Source organism: Podarcis erhardii, assembly GCF_964252035.2.
Source record: "Podarcis erhardii genome assembly, chromosome: W".
NCBI lineage: Eukaryota > Metazoa > Chordata > Lepidosauria > Squamata > Lacertidae > Podarcis > Podarcis erhardii.
Window position 1 is genome coordinate 22950227 of NC_138506.1, and position 17029 is coordinate 22967255.

At 46.8% G+C, this 17029-nt stretch overlaps 2 protein-coding genes across 2 annotated transcripts in view; one reads left to right on the plus strand and one right to left on the minus strand.

Annotated features, from left to right (window-relative positions):
• Positions 1 to 3264, minus strand: part of LOC309333175 (inositol polyphosphate 5-phosphatase OCRL-like) — a gene marked incomplete at both ends in the record, with an annotated part of 71861 nt that extends 68597 nt beyond the window's left edge. Inside the window, 3 exon segments of the mRNA XM_081846575.1 lie at positions 1315 to 1381; positions 1733 to 1839; positions 3079 to 3264. Of these exon segments, the coding sequence (XP_081702701.1) occupies positions 1315 to 1381; positions 1733 to 1839; positions 3079 to 3264 (360 nt within the window).
• LOC309333228 (putative CENPB DNA-binding domain-containing protein 1) overlaps positions 1 to 17029 on the plus strand; it is a 387332-nt gene that overhangs the window by 216349 nt on the left and 153954 nt on the right. The window lies entirely within an intron of this gene.

Consider the following 17029-nt stretch of genomic DNA (forward strand, 5'->3'; position numbering starts at 1 on the left):
ACTTGGCACCCGGCTGTTTTGGGACTACAATTCCCATCATCCTTGACCACTGGTCCTGTTAGCTAGGGATGATGGGAGTTGTAGGCCAAAAACATCTGGAGGGCCGAGTTTGCCTATGCCTGCTGTAGTCTATCATGCTGAAATCCTTCAGGAATTGTGTGTCCAGCTCCATCCAGGCACGCTGTAGAGCTGCATGGATGAGAGATGGGCATATTCGGCCAGTCAGGGGTGAAGAGCTTGCAAGATCCCCTGTACTGAGCAGAAAAGCAAACTCTTTGGCCTCCGAGATCTCTCCCAACTCTCAGCAGCCCTCACTGTGAGCCATACTAGAGGAATTTTGTCCTCCTTTTGCTGAGCTACAACACAGGAGCTCACACCTAGGTGGCCATGATGTGGTAACCCTGGTGAAGCATTGCAGAGCAACTGAGAAAGCAGAATGATGTTTGCGTGGACAGTCCATTAGAAAGCTGCACTATTATTGCATCGATAGCACATTGCAGAATACGGCCCCCCTCCACGCAAAAACATCCCTCTGGAGGGACAGTAGCTTTCATTTCGGAGGTTGTGGTTTTACATCTTCCTATTTATTTATTTATTCAAAATTATTTATTTATTTCATAAAATTTATACACTACCAGATGGTAAGAAACATCAAAGCCGTTTACAGAAAGATAAAACCATAAAATCAGGAAAAACCTACAGTACATTAAACACTGAAGAAGTGAATACCAGAATAAATCAGAACTCACTCCCAAGGTAAGGGGAAGAGACATGGCTAAGATGGCAGGACAGCTTACTCTATGATGTTAACCCCTTCATGCACTAATTAGACTGAAGCATGTTGGTTATATGAGACTGGTTATCCCACACAACATGCTCTCACGCAACCCATGCCCTCCAACTGAAACCCCATTTCCTGGACAATATCAACATTGTGTTTTGTGCCTGTGAACTGCACAGTGAATATTTTTATTAGAAAAGAAAACAGCCCGGTGTTTCAGCTTCTCAAAGTTGTTTTATTCAGTGTGATGCTAACAGCTTGTCACACCCAAATCCTCCAAAGGAATCTGCCAAAGTGCTTTTCCAGGCAAAAGGGAGCAGAGGGAGAGAAAGAAAGAACCTCAAATTCACTAGACCAGGGATGGGGAATTCTGTGGCCCTCTAGATGTTGTTGGATTCCATCACCCCTGACCGTCGGCTATGCTGGCTGAGGCAGAAGGCCATTGGATCTGGCAATATCTGGGAGCCCACAAGATTCCCTGCCCCCGCCCTACACAAACAACCAGGCACTCAGCTGTGAGGCATGCCTCTTACCGGAGGGAGGGTCACGTCAGAGGCAGCTGTGGCATGAGGGTGCTGGATCATGCCTTTGTGGGTACATCTGAGGATTAATGAGGACCCCCTAGGAAGCGTGCTTGGAGATCTTCCTTACCAGGTGGCTCTCTGGCAAAAACACAACAGTACTAATGGCCATATGGAACCACACCTCAAAGCTGGATCAGACTTCCCAGATCCTGTAGCCTACATCAGGAGGAAGACTGGGGCAGATGGGCCTAGAGTGGGAGTCAGAGCTGCTCTTAGGGCTGCATGTCTGAAGCATGGGCAGAAATCTTTGGGTGTGAGGTTGCATGGGGCTGTCTATTTGTGTTTCGGTGATGCCAAGCCACCAGCCAGCCACAGGCAGGCAACCAACTGGCTTCAGGGGCAAGCTCCTTTGCAAAGCCAGTCTGACTTCACCAAATGCAATGGCAGAGTGACCATTCGGCCCGTGTTCTGCTTCGCTGTGAAATGGCATGTGTTCCTCAACCCAGAGAACCTCTCGTTCAACGTCAAGCTGGTCTAAGGAAGAAAAGCATAAGAGTTAGTCTTGAATCCCCCCACACATGTGCTGGGAGATGCCTGCACACCGCACACGTAAAGCACATCTCCTCCCACCCACACCCAAAAAGTCCTGGGAACAATGGTTTGTTAAGGGTGCTGGGAATCATAGCACTGTGAAAGGAAAACTAAGGTTCTTAGGATTCTTTGGAGGGGGTGGAATGTTGAATACACAGCGGCCACATGGACAGACGGACGGACACACACACACCAGCATAGGTTCAACTTTTAGCACACCTGAACTTTAACAAAAAGTCTTCAGCCTGGGTGACTGAATTTATGGGACTGGCAGAGATGACCGGCAGAATCCGTGATCAGAGGAGAGAGACAGTGGAAGAGGACTGGAAAAAATTTAAAACATATCTTAAGAACTGTTGCAAAATCTCAGACTGATAAAATGTCAAGGGGTAAGAAACAGAGAATTATAGCTGTAAATATTTAAGTCAAGGAAACCTTGAGGGAAATTAAATATAGAAATGGAATGAAGGATTGCTAAAAAATTTGAAACAAGGGTGCAGTGAAGGGGAGGCATGGGGAAGTCATGTGTTGTTTGTGAATGTTTTTATTTGTGTGTTTTTTGTTTATGAAAATTAATAAAAATTATTTTTTTAAAAAAAAAGCCTTCAGCCTGGTGTCATGCAACCCTTTGGCAGGGGCAACTTATCATTTTATTGATTTTCCATAACAACAATTAAAAAGGCGGACAATCTTGCAAAGGAGTGTTGCCATTTAAACTGCCGGTGTGACGTAGGAACCCGTACAAAGAGAAGGAACCAACTACCCAGAGTCTGCTTCCGATTGCCCTTGTTCTCCAGCTCCCTCTATCCTAATCAGCCGCAAACAAGAGTTCAGATTTGAAAGAGTTCAGATTTGAAAGAGTTCAGATTTGTTATCACCTCATTCATTTCAATTAGCCAGCTGCTCTGGCAGATGACATCAGTTCCTTCCCGCTCCCAATATTCCTGCTCCTAACCTGGTTAGCCATAGCCCGGAAGCTGAATCTCAGGGGAACGCCTTTGGGCTGGGAAGGGCTCATCTTTTCTGGGCCTCTTCTCCCCCTCAGGAAGGGGTGCTTGGCTCCTGGCCTGTGAAATGCGCGCAAAATGTCAAGATGCCTTCTTTCCAGGGAGCCAAGGAAGAAGGATGGAATTTGTTATACCTCCAAACCTTCCCACGTTAGACATGCAGGAGTTGCGTCACCTCCAACTTCCTCAGGGATGAAGCAGCTACGAAAAACGAAGCATCCCACGTGGGCACGGTTTCTGAGAGAGCAACAGCAGAAGACCCAGACTCTGGCAAGATGAGCATTTGCCCAGGGGATTCTGGCCGGTCCATGAGGGCAGACAGGGGATGGCTGCGGTGGCCGCCAGCCCCTTCCCACTCCATCTCAGATACAGAACACATTTGCTCTGCCACTCCTTGGCTCTGGCGCCACCTACTGTTGGCCTCCTTGCCTTCCACCCTCCCAGTCCCAATGAGCACCATCCACCCCTGGTCCAGAGACGCAGAGCAGTAGTTAGGTGATCTTGCGCCCCGGCAGAACCGTCCAGATTGCGCCCCCTAGCCACGGACAAGTTAGCTCTTCTTTCTGCCTCTCCTTCAAAGGAAGGAAAATAAAAATAAGATCAGTAGAAGACAAAGTAAATTTTTTGCAGAAGATCTGCAGAAGGGACTTGGAAAAGAGCTAAGAGCATTGGACAGAAGATCACCAGGTTGATGGACTATATGGAACTGGCGGAAATGACTGGCAGAATCCAATACCAGGGAGAAGAGTCGGTGGAAGAAGACTGGAAAAAGTTTAAAGATTTATAGAAATATTGTAAAATTAATGAATGTTAGAAAAATGTTAGAATGAAGTTATATGGCTTTAGTAGAAATGTTATAAGGAATTAAGTATAAATAGATTATTAGAGTATTAGGAAAAATAAGGTTAGAATATGTTAAGATAATTATAGGACAGAAAACAGAGGAAGATGGAAAGGAATTGCTGAAACAATTAACAGAAGTGGAATACAAAAAGGGAGGTGTGAGGAGGTCGTTGAAACAAGTTAATGAAAGATATGACATTGAAATTGTATGATGTGTGTTAAACTGCTTTTGTTTTGCTTTGTTTAATTTATTGTGTTAGTGCTGTGTAATGTTTTTATATTGTATTGTATTGTCTTTTTTTTCTTTCTTCTTTTTTCTTTCCTTTTTGTAGTGTTTAAAAGTAATAAACATTATTTTTTTAAAAAACACACAAAATATTTATACGAGAAGGTAGACACCCTAGCATTTGATTCAGAATAATAAATATAACAAACTGATATGGAAAAAGGAGAAATGGGTAGAAGTTGAAATGGGCAGATTTCCCCATCCCTCCTCAGTCCTGACTTGCTTCTTGAAGTGCTTGTTCCCTCACTAGTAACAATAGGGACACTTCCAAGGAGGTCTTTGCTTTCCTTGTCCAGGTCTGCTTGATAGGCCAGAAATTCCCCTCTCTCTTTCCTCCGAATCTCCAGGCGGCGACAGATCTCTCCCTGACAAGAAAAGGGAAAACTCAGCTTTGATTGAGACACAAAGAGGGGAGATGAATATTATACTGGCTTTTGGGGTCCAGTGGCCTTGCTATAATAGGAAAATAATTTACTGCAGGAAATAAAAATACAGAGGTTTTCAACCCTTTGGGGTCCATGGCTCCCTGGACCAACTCCCTTCTTTCTGCGGCACTCCTGTGGGGCTCAGGAGACCAGTTAGGTCCCCCGTTGCTTGCCGAGCTTGCCTCCCCTCCCCCTTTCTCGAACAGCCTCCCTTGCGGAGTGCTCTCTCAGCCTCCTCTCCTCTCCCCTCTCCTTAGGAGTCCTCCTCTTGGTCTCTGAGCTGCCTCTGCTGCCCCCCAGGGGCCTGGGACTTGCCTGTCCATTCCCAACAGCAAGGGCCCCTCGCCAGTTGGCTTGCTTCCTCTGAGGCCGCCTCAGCTCCTGGCAGCCCACACCCCCTGGCCAGCCCCAGAGGCACCATTCTCTGGGGGAGAACAGCTGGGCAAGCCTTGGGGAGGCAGAGATGGCATCCGAGGAGGGAGGGAAGGAAAGAGGGACAGAGGCCAGTGTCTCCCGCGGCACCCCAGCTGCAGAACTGGGATGGGAAAGGTTTCTAGTCCAACTAACTGGTCTGGAGAAGAGGAAAGGCAGCCATGCTTGCTCCTTTGTCTTCTCCGAGGAGACTTCCAGCCTGACTTCTCATCTTGAGGCCCCAGGGAGAAGTGGGAAGAGGAGGAGGAGGAGGAAGCATCCCCAGAAGAAGTGTGCTCCCCACCAGTAGGTGCTTCCACCCCCCCCCACACTCCTAAATCTGCTTCTAACAGATATTGGGGGGGGGCATCCTGCACCATCTGGTCAATTCCCGGTGTTAGGAGAATTAGAAGGTCTAAGATATAAACCCCCTTCGTGGATCACTGCCTTGCCGTGGCGAAGGGGCTTGAATAACTCAGAGAAGCTATGAACTATGCCGAGCAGGGCACCCAAGATGGACAGGTCATAGTGGAAAGTTTTGCCCAAACGTGATCCACCTGGAGCAGGAACCGGCAAGCCACTCCAGTATCCCTGCCAAGAAAACTCCATGGACAAAGACAAAAGGCATATAAAAGTTATGACGCTGGAAGATGAGCCCCTCAGGTCGGAAGGCGTCCAACATGCTATTGAGGAAGAGCAGAGGACAAGTACAAGTAGATTCAGAGCTGATGAAGTGGCTGGGCCAAAGCCGAAAGGTCGCTCAGTTGCGGATATGCCTGGAAGCGAAAGGAAAGTCCAATGCTGTAAAGAAAAATATTGCATAGGAACCTGGAATGTAAGAACCATGAACCTGGGTAAGTTGGATGTGGTCAAAAAGGAGATGGCAAGAATAAATATTGACATCCTGGGCATCAGTGAACTAAAATGGACGGGAATGGGCAAATTCAGTTCGGATGACCATCATATCTACTACTGTGGGCAAGAATCCCGTAAAAGAAATGGAGTGGCCTTCATAGTCAACAAAAGAGTGGCGAGAGCTGTACTGGGATGCAATCTCAAAAATCACAGTAATCCAAATTTATGCACCAACTACTGGTGCTGAAGAAACTGAAATTGACCAGTTCTATGAAGACTTACACCTTATACAAATGACACCAAAGAAGGATGTTCTTCTCATTATAGGGGATTGGAATGCTAAAGTAGGGAATCAAGAGATAAAAGGAACAACTGGCAAGTTTGGCCTTGGAGATCAAAACGAAGCAGGGCAAAGGCTAATAGAGTTCTGTCAAGAGAACAAGCTGGTCATCACAAACACGCTTTCCCAACAACACAAGAAACGACTCTACACATGGACATCACCAGATGGGCAGCATCGAAATCAGATTGATTATATTCAGTCTACATCCCAATCCCAAAGAAGGGCAGTGCCAAAGAATGCTCCAACTACCGCACAATTGCACTAATTTCACACGCTAGCAAGGTTATGCTTAAAATTCTACAAGGCAGGCTCAAGCAGTATGTGGACCGAGAACTCCCAGAAGTGCAAGCTGGATTCAGAAGAGGCAGAGGAACCAGAGACCAAATTGCAAACATGCACTGGATTATGGAGAAAGCTAGAGAGTTTCAGAAAGACATCTACTTCTGCTTCATTGACTATGCAAAAGCCTTTGACTGTGTCGGCCACAGCAAACTATGGCAAGTTCTTAAAGAAATGGGAGTGCCTGATCACCTCATCTGTCTCCTGAGAAATCTCTATGTGGGACAAGAAGCTACAGTTAGAACTGGGTATGGAACAACTGATTGGTTCAAAATTGGGAAAGGAGTACGACAAGGCTGTATATTGTTTCCCGGAATTAAGATTGCCAGAAGAAATATCAACAACCTCAGATATGCAGATGACACAACCTTGATGGCAGGAAGTGAGGAGGAATTAAAGAACCTTTTAATGAGGGTGAAAGAGGAGAGCGCAAAATATGGTCTGAAACTCAACATCAAAAAAACGAAGATCATGGCCACTGGGCCCATCACCTTCTGGCAAATAGAAGGGGAAGAAATGGAGGCAGTGAGAGATTTGACTTACTTGGGTTCCATGATCACTGCAGATGGTGACAGCAGCCACGAAATTAAGAGACGCCTGCTTCTTGGGAGAAAAGCAATGACAAACATAGACAGCATCTTAAAAAGTAGAGACATCACCTTGCCAACAAAGGTCCGTATAGTAAAAGCTATGGTTTTCCCAGTAGTGATGTATGTAAGTGAAAGCTGGACCATAAAGAAGGCTGATCGCCGAAGAATTGATGCTTTTGAATTATGGTGCTGGAGGAGACTCTTGAGAGTCCCATGGACTGCAAGAAGATCAAACGTATCCATTCTGAAGGAAATCAGCCCTGAGTGCTCACTGGAAGGACAGATACTGAATCTGAGGCTCCTATACTTTGGCCACCTCATGAGAAGAGAAGACTCCCTGGAAAAGATGTTGGGGGCTCCTACTCCTTTTAACATTTTTAACTTTTTAACTTTTAACTTTTTAACCTTTTAACCTTCTTCTTATCAAAGTTTGGCAACCTGGGGGTTTATATCAGAGAACGTGTGATGTTGGTGCTGTAAATTAGATCTAACGAAGTCGAACAGCTTAACAGCGGCCGCCCAGCCTATTTCAAGGACTTGTAACTCTAAACAATTTAATTTATCTTTTGAACTTTTTTCGAACTGACTCTGACTCAGGTTTTGACTCACCGTTTTAAATGAACTAAGGGAGGTGAAGCTGTGTTGGAGGAGTGTTCCGTTTGTGCTTGCCTCTGCCCTCCTGGCTTGTGGGTCCAACTGTGCTGTGTGCCTGCTCTGTCCTCCCAGCTGTGGGTCCGGCTGCCCTGCATGCCAGCGGTGCTCCTGGACTGAGACAGACTGGTTGAGTACTTGGCATGGAGCCTGGGTCAAGATATATTACTCTGCAGAGGACTCAATTGAAAGGCACCTAGGGAAGCCAGAGAGGGGGGTTCCACCCTCAAGACACCAGAGACTCTTAAGCCACAGGGCTAGCAGCTGGTTGTAGCAGAGGAGAGGTATCATGCTGTGGCCCTGAGAACACCAGCAGCGGGGAAACAAGAGGACTCCTGATGCCAAGAGGAACACCTTCTCTGCCACTACAAGTGCTAGAGCAACAGCAGGAGGAGGGCCCCCTGAGACCATCGGGCATGGCATTGTCATCGAACAGGCATTTACTGAGCCTGCCCCGCCTTCCTTTGCCCATCCCCTGATGTCGCCTGGTTGTTCAGGTTGGCAGATTCAGAGATCATTCGAGCAGACTTGAGCTGGCACGTGATGCTACAAGAACTTCATCTGCTACACGAACTTTTTTTCTTTCCTTTTTCCCCTCCCACCTTCCTTTGCCATTTGTTTTAGTTTTTATAGTTCATTTTTTCGTGATAATATTTAAGCTCCTTGCTTACTGTTAGGTGTTTGATTGTTGTTCTTTTGCTATTTAAGTGTTCTTTCTTTCCTTAATGTATGTTATATGGTAGTTTTGTTTAGTGGTGGAATGTTTTGGGGTTTATTTTTTAATTTTTAATTCAATTAATTGGTTTGTTTGATATTATAATAGTAGGCTGACATAGAATATAATAGTTCCATACAATCAGAGAGGTAGCTGATGTTTAGTTGGTCTGTTCTACTCGACTAATTAGAGTTATCGAGTTGCTGATACTATAAGCAGAACAACTAGGCTGGGAAAGAATAACATCAATTGCCATCAATGGAGGCTAGTATTAGGCTTGGGATTGCTACCGTGGAGGGGCGAGGGAGGTATGGCGGTGGGGGCAGATGTTATAGGCGAAGGGGATTGAGATACGGATACGCTCATACCCCTTCCAATCTGTGCCCCATCCCGAGGGATGAGGGTAGGGTGAGCAAGGATTACTCACCTCCGTCACTGGTGTTGTGCAATGCCAGGTCTATAGGCAACAAAACCGCCACCCTGCGAGATTTCTTTACCTCGCAGGGGGTTGACCTGGCTTGTGTGATGGAGACCTGGGTGCACAAAGGGGAAACAGTTACCTTACGAGAGATGGCGCCCCCGGGTTTCTCTGTCCTCCACCAGTCGCGGACTGTGGGCCGGGGGGGAGGGGTGGCATTACTAATCCGGGAAGGTCGTTCTTTCAGGGCTCTACCATCGCCGATCCCCGGCATTGAATGTGTTGGCCTAGTGTGGGGCTCCAAGGAGAGCTTGGCTGTCTGGCTGGTTTACCGGCCACCTAGGACACCAGCAGCCACCCTGTCAGGCCTACTGGAGGTGGTGGCCGGCTGGGCCTTGGAATTCCCTAATCTATTGGTATTGGGGGACTTCAACATCCATGCTGATGCCACTCCCATGCTGATGCCACAGGCTCTGGACCTGGTGTCTTCCATGGCGACACTAGGGCTCTCCCAGTTTGTTTCGGGCCCCACACATCAAGCAGGCCACACACTGGATTTGATCTTTGGCGTAGGTATAGATGTGATCATGTCTCCTTCGATGAAGGTGCCATGGTCTGATCACTACGCTCTGAAAGCCAGGATTGACTTTCCACCCCCACCCTGCTTCGGTGGCGAGCCGATTTGGGCTCGCCCGCAGAGGCTGATGGACCCTGATAGATTCCGCCAAGCCTTGCAGGACCTTGCTCCCCCTGGCTCCGATCTGGTGGAACGCTCTGTCACAAGAGACTAGGGCCCTGCGGGACTTGACATCTTTCCACAGGGCCTGCAAGACAGAGCTGTTCCACCAGGCCTTTGGTCAGGGCACAGCCTGACTCCCTCCTTTGGCAATCTTCTCAGTATCTCTAGCCCAATGGTTGCCATCAATTTGACTTGAATTAATTTTATAATGAATGATTTTAGAACGTTGTACTATTTTATTATTGTTAGCCGCCCTGAGCCCGGCTCCGGCTGGGGAGGGTGGGATATAAACACCCCGATATGCACCAGCTTTATTCCCAGTTCGCGATCCAGCAACAGACAAACATACAAGAGCTGATTTACATGTATTTTTCTTCTTTGCTGGATTGGGGCATAAGCACTGAGCCCTATCTTTGTTCTTACCTTTATTCAAACGGTTCAAGGCTTCTTCAATGGAAAGTCAGTCATCTTTTGTCTCTTCTGGTTTGTTTACTACCAGTAGCCAGCAAAGCTTGTTCTGGCACCTTAGAATTCTCGTGTCTCTTCATAACAGTTTGGGGAATAAAAAATTGGTTTGTCCTGGGGGCGCTGAAGCTGTGTTCTGGCTTGAAAAGCCAGTGAGACCACTGGGCCATCCAGTTCTGTATGGTCTGCCACAGCCAGCAGCTGCTCTCCAGGATTTCAGAGCTCTGTTTCCTATGAATGGGTTGAAACTGCCGCTTTTTGCATCATGTGCCTCTCCCAGTGGGCCACCCAGAGCCATTTCCTGTATAGCGTCCTACATCCCATGTAGTCCTGCTTCTTCCAGCTCAATTCAGTTCATTCTGCAACTGTGCAAGTTAGGCCGCATCTGCTTTATGCATTCAAAGCACCATCATGCCCCTTGACATTCTAACAGTTGCATCTTTGTATTCAATCCCTTCAGCACCTTGGACAGCAGTCTCTCAAGGCTCAGCCACAGTTACCTTGTGCCCCATGCTTCCTAGGCCCAGGTCCGTGCTTTAAAGGCACTGTGTCTGAGTGTTTTGTTGTCCCCGGGCTTTCTAATTGTGACTCATTTTCAGCATCCCTTTCCAGGGCAGCTTTATTTATTTCATGTCTTTAAGGAGTCCTCTGTGCGTGGCAAAGGCTTGTTGCTGGGACAATAGGAGGCTGCCTTATACTGAGTCCCACTATGGCTCTATCTAGCTCAGTCTTGTCCACAATGGATGGCAAAAACTATCCACGGTTTCAGACAGAGGACATTCTAGCTGGAGATACAACAGATTGAACCTGAGAGCTTCTGCATGTAAGCAGCTGCTTTACCACTAAGCTATGGCCCTTCTCCCATTGCTTCTGCCCTGAATGAACTGCAAGCCTGTCCTACAGTCCTCCCAAAACTCTCTTTGGTGGCTACACTCTGCAGGAGGTCATTGGTTGCAGAAGTTGAGCTGTCTGCAAAAGTGACTGAATCCGTGAGAAGGCTGATCTGTAATGAAATGCTGACTTTCAGGCATCTCTTGAAGACCTTTTTTATGCCAACAGGTCTGTGCTATCATTTAAACATTTCTTGAGCACCCAGACATTTGAATTCTTTGGACTGATTTTAATGTCCACCCTCCACCCGCTTTTGTACATTGCTCTCTTTTATGACATGCCCTAGCTTCTGAGAAGCCTTTTGCTCAAACCAGTTAGACATGACATGAATTAGTCGTTTTATCCAACCGGCATGTATGGAACAGACCCTGACGAATCAAATGACAAGGCATAATTAATCCCCCAGCTGAACTGAACAGGGAGCAGCAGCTGGGGTAGAACATGCAAACAAGAAATTATTAGTTCAAGGTACAGAAGCCCCAGAACACCCCAGCCACATGGAGTTAAGAATAGCAATTCCAGATTAAAGGGCTTGCATCTGAGACATTTGTTCCTTCCTTTTTTCCAAGACAGGTGATGTTCCTACGAATACATGGGAAATTTTGAAAGGACCGTGGGCATTTTCCCTCCGCAGCTGAAGATCCAGAGCTATCTGAAGAGGGGAAAATACCAGGTCTTGCTCAGCTGGAGATGTCTTATTTCCTTTGAAGATATAAGCTGATGAGAATTTTAGGCTGCCGGGGGTGGGGCAAAATCTGAGGATGGGGAAAATGATATCACTGGCAGTCACATGGGAGGCTGCTGAAAATGCACATGGAGAAACAATGGGTCCTTGTACTGAGGGGACTGTTTGACCTGCAGGAGGAAGCCAGTTGTTGAAAGGGAACATGGATCTGAGAAGGAGCTTCGAGGGAGATTTCAACATCCAGCTGGAGCCATCAATGGCAGTTCGTCACTAGTTTGGAGTTGGGGATTCTTTTTCAGTCTTAAGGGCCATATTCTCCTCTGGGAAACCTTCCAGGGGCCGTGTGCCTGTGGTGGGAGGGGCCACAGGTGAAAGTGGGTGGAGTGATGAATGTAAACTTTGTTTTCCTAAGGGAAGCTGGTTTCTACACACATTCAACTCTCCACTCTCTGTCCTTCATGACTCAAGGGTGCGAGGGGAGGGGTAGTACCTCTGGTGGGGGGCACGTTGTGCTCCTTCTGGGGTAGTTTGTCCATCTTTGGTCACTACAGCTCTCACCTGCGGCTCTTAGAAACTGTCAGCCTGAAGCAGCAGCCACACCCCAGGAATGGCTTCAACTGGCGGGCTAACCAGGTGAGGGGAGTTGATGGGTCTCAAACCCTCAGTGAGTTAGGGGCTTCCCCTGCATGCAAAGCTAGTGTTGGGTACTGGCTAGAGGAGGAGGAATGGCGGGAGGCTACAGCCAGGGAACCCCCCAGGGAAGCATCAAAGTGGGAAGGCCCCAAGCCAGGAGACTGCTGGTGGGATGCAGGAGACAGGTCAGAAGAAGAAGAAGAAGGGGGAGCAGATGGCTTGGAGGCTAAACAAGCAACAGGTTTGAGGACTTCCGGAGGCGGCACCATCGGCAAATGGCGGATTCCCTCTAGTTTCGGGGGGAATTGCTCCGCGGAATCTGGGTCTAACCACGACGGCGAAGCGGGGACCCTTCGGAAACCACAGGCGGGAGAAGCCTGTGGCCGTGGGACTCGGCGGGCACCTTTTCGCCCCCCCAATTTGCGAGGGGACTCTGTAAAGGGTCCCGGAGCGAGACGGGGCTGCAGCGCGGTGCTGAGAGTGAACTGCTTCTTCCGTGGAGTGAAGCCGCACAGCCACTTGCCTGACCTCTTTCCTGTGACAATTTGGCTATTAAACAACAACCCGTGAGTAGGTCAAGCTTAATGACCGGGGGATTTGAAGAACTAAAAGCTATAAATTTGGCACTGAAGCGGGAGGGCGCAAACAGGAAGTCCGCCTTCCGTTTTTTGTATGCAGATCAAAGCAAAGAACGTCCAAGCTAAGACCTGTAAAATTGTTTGAAAAGACTTTAATTCCAGCGTCAAAACTAAAGAATTCCCTCCCGGAATTGCAGGAGAAGGGAGGGAAAAAGAGAAAGTAATTTTGCCTGCAAAAATAAAGAAAAGGAGTGAGAAGAGAACAAATCACCACTCAATCTCTGGGATCGGGCTGTCAAAATAGTAGAACTGCCGTACCGAGATCGCGCTGTTTAAGGACTTTTAATATTTGACAGCAAACTCTGCAAGGAAGATACTTTTTTTTAAAGGGACTTGAAACTGTTTTCTTCTTTGAAGGGGGACCTGGGAGAGTCGGGAAAAGATACTTTATTGCACATGTACTTTGCTACTGTGTCCCCCTAGTGGAACTTGGGAATTGTAACAACTGACTGAGAAATACTTTATCTTTAACTGGCCTCGGAAACTTCTACTGCAAAACAAGCCAAGGCCATGGGATTGACCTTGATTCGAAGACAAAGTGTTATGGATTTGTCTGAGCTTAAGAAAACAAGATCAGGCAAGATCATAGCGCAGCAGCGTAGGCCATCAGCATCTGGTCCCCCTGTTCAACAGGGGGAGGACTCTGCACATGCCGGTTTAAAAGGCATGGCATCTGATGAGGGTTCGAATTCAGCACTAAGTAAAATATTTGAATCACTGGAAAAACTTAGCAAACAAGTTGCTGATGTAACGATCAAAATTGACCAAAACACTACAAGTATTAATAATTTGGGACAGAAGGTGAATTCAAATACAGAATCTATCGAGAAACTCCTGCAGGAATCTACGTTGAATCGAAAAACAGCTGAGGAAGCAAAGGAAAGAGTACTGGCAGTAGAGGAAAAGTTTCCACCGATAAATAAACAGCTTCAGGATCATACCTCTATGCTGTCTATGATTGAATTGAAGGAGAAACAGACAAATCTGAGGATCAGGGCGGTACCTGAAGTTGAAAAAGGTAGTTTAAGTGATTTTCTTACACAGGAATTTGCAGGCTTTTGGAACCTAGATTTGGAAAAGCAAGAATTTAAGATAGTAAGTGCTTTTCGACTTGGAAGAGGAGGGAGAAAGATTAAGACAAGAGACTGTTTGATTACTCTTCGAACAAAAGAAGAGAGAGATAAAATATTGAGCCTGCATTTTCAGAAGACTTTGGAAATACAATAATCAAGAATAGAGATCTTTAAGGACATCCCGAAACATCTACTGGAGCTTAGAGCTAACTACGGAGATCTGGTGGCCTTGCTGAGAAGAAGTGGAATCATTTTCAGGTGGGAGTTCCCTCAAGGCCTCTCTTTTGCCTTTAAAGGGAAAAAAATTAAAATAAGATCAGTAGAAGATAAAGAAAAATTCCTGAGAGAACACGGAGAAAACCTGCAAAAAGAAGCTGAAGAAGAAGAGGAGCCAATAGCATCGAAGCCAGGAACTTTACCAATATTACCATCCTTGTGGTTGGACAAACCAAAGAAAGTGACACCACCGACAGAACAAGAACAGCTACTGGGTGCAGTTGGAGGAATGTAAAACAACTACACCATGTCTCTGCAACTGCTAAGCTGGAACATTCGCGGTCTTAATTCCCCGGAAAAAAGGAAAAAAATATTTCATCTATTAAAAAAGGAACAATTGGACTTGATTTGTTTACAGGAAACACATGTGATAAGGCTACACAGGAAAGTATTGATTAATAAAAGATTAGGCCAAGAATTTATTTCGTCGGACAAGGTTAAAAAGAGAGGAGTTGTAATTTATGCAAAAGAGAGTTTATCACCGAAATTTATATTTAAGGATGATCAAGGAAGATTTGTGGCAATTGAAATTCAAGTTCAAGGAGAGAAATTTTTTGATAGTAGGAGTCTATGCTCCGAATGAGGGGAAATCTGAATTTTTTAAGAAGCTGCATGAGACATTGGTGGACTTTCTGGACTATAACATTATAATGTTGGGAGATATGAATGGTGTGGTGTCTACAAATATGGACAAGTCACAAAGACAGGTAGTGACAAAAGATGGTAGACTACCAAAAACTTTTTTTGATATGACTGACAATATGGACTTAATTGATACATGGAGAACCAAAAATCCCTTGGGTAGAGAGGGGACTTTCTTCTCTGAAGCCAAAATGACATGGACAAGAATTGACCAAATTTGGATATCTAGAGAACTGGCTCCCAAAGTACGGAAAGTGGAAATCTGCCCTAAAACATGCTCTGACATAATGCTGTGAGATTGGAGACGAATTTGGAAGTGGAAGGAAAGAATATACATAACCCACTGGAGATTAGAAACTGCTTCCAGAGATATTTTAAACAACTATATACACAAGGGCCACAGAAAGAGGTTGATATAGACCAATTTCTAAGAACAAATGGATTACAAAAAATATCTCAAGAAAATAAGACAATGTTGAACTATAAAATAACAGAACAGGAGGTGGAAGGTGCCATTCAGAATATGCAGCTGGGCAAGTCTCCAGGACCTGACGGTTTAACCTCCAAATACTATAGATCCCTGAAAGATTGGCTAATTCGACCATTGAAGGAGGTATGCAATGAAATTCTGGAAGGGAAAAGGCGCCAGAGTCGTGGAAGGAAGCTTACATCACACTTATACCGAAAACTGAGTCTGAAAAAACACAACTTAAGAACTACCGCCCCATATCCCTGCTTAATGTGTTTAATGGGGTTTGGGGTTGCTTGTGCGTAAGGGACAAACTGCTCCAAGCTGAGTAGTTTGGTTAAAACCTTCCACTGGCTGGACAGTCAGTACTCCGTGACTGTCTCAATCACTGGCAGCATCCGTCAGTGGGCGTTTCCTGAATTTCCTCCAACATAAGAGTTCTTTGACACCAACTCGCCGCCTAGCTTCCCTGCGCGGAAGCTTTCTGCGCAGAGTGGGCGTCCCAAGGGGAGGTCCTGTGCTCTCCTCGCTGGTCTCGCTGGAACCGTCCCTGAGCCTTCCCTCCGAAGTTCCCTCCGCCTCCCTTTCCTCTCTGGTGTCACATCTATTTCCTTCCCCATCAGAAGCTCTCCCTCTCTCCTTGCTGGTTCCCTCTCCAGCGTCATCGGGGAGCCTTACCACCCCCCTTGGCTCCGATGGCAGTTCCCTGACATCCACCTCCCCTCCAGAACCCCCCTCACCCCCGGTCCGTCCCCTTTCCTTTGCCGGTGATGCGGGGAATCCCCAGGAGGAGCCTTCCCCATCCTCTGATGATTCAAATATTGCTCTCCACCTGCTACTATCTCTTCCCACTGGGTAATCTTCCCAATCCGATTCCTCTCCCTCAGATACCTCTCCTCCCTCCTCCTCGGAGGCCGGAAACCCCATAAAATCCTCTTTGTCATCTGTGGTGCCAAATCGCTCCTCCCAGAACCTCTCTAGCGGTTTGGGCTTCCTTGGGAACCTGCGGTGAAACTCTTCCTGGAGAAACTCATCCTTGATGGTTTCCGCCGGAACCCATGTGTTTTCTGACTCGGGCTCCCCCTCCCAAGCCACCAGATACTCCACCTGTCTCCCCTTCCATCTGGAATCGAGTATCTCCGCTGCGTGACTGCTAAACTCCCTCTCTTCCACCGAATTCCGAGCCGACCATCTACCTTTGTGGCCCTCTACCGACCCAGAACTGATAATGGACTTGATACTAGATCTGAAAACGGGCAAAGCCCCTGGGCCGGATCTAGTCCCTGCTGAGGCTATTGTTGCGCAACCGAGGTGGTGGGCTGAAATTCTGGCCAAAGTCTTTGATGCAATTAATTCTACGGGGCTTATCCCTAGGTCATGGAAGGAGGCCGTGATCGTACCAGTCCATAAAAAGGGTCCCCCTGCTGACCCAGAGAACTATCGGAACATCAGCCTTTTGTCTATCATCGGGAAAATCTATGCAAAATTTTTGCTGTCTAAGCTGTCCCATTGGGCATACGACTCAAATTTGATTGGCCATGAACAAGCAGGCTTTAGGAACAATTATTCGACCACTGACCATATGGTAATTATGTATCATCTTGCCAGAAAATATTCTGCCCCGAGTAGGGAGCGCCTATGTGTCGCTTTCATAGACTTAAAGGCCGCCTTCAACAGTATCCCAAGAAACTGTCTATGGAAGAAATTAGAGAGATGGGGCATAGATAGAAGGCTGTTAT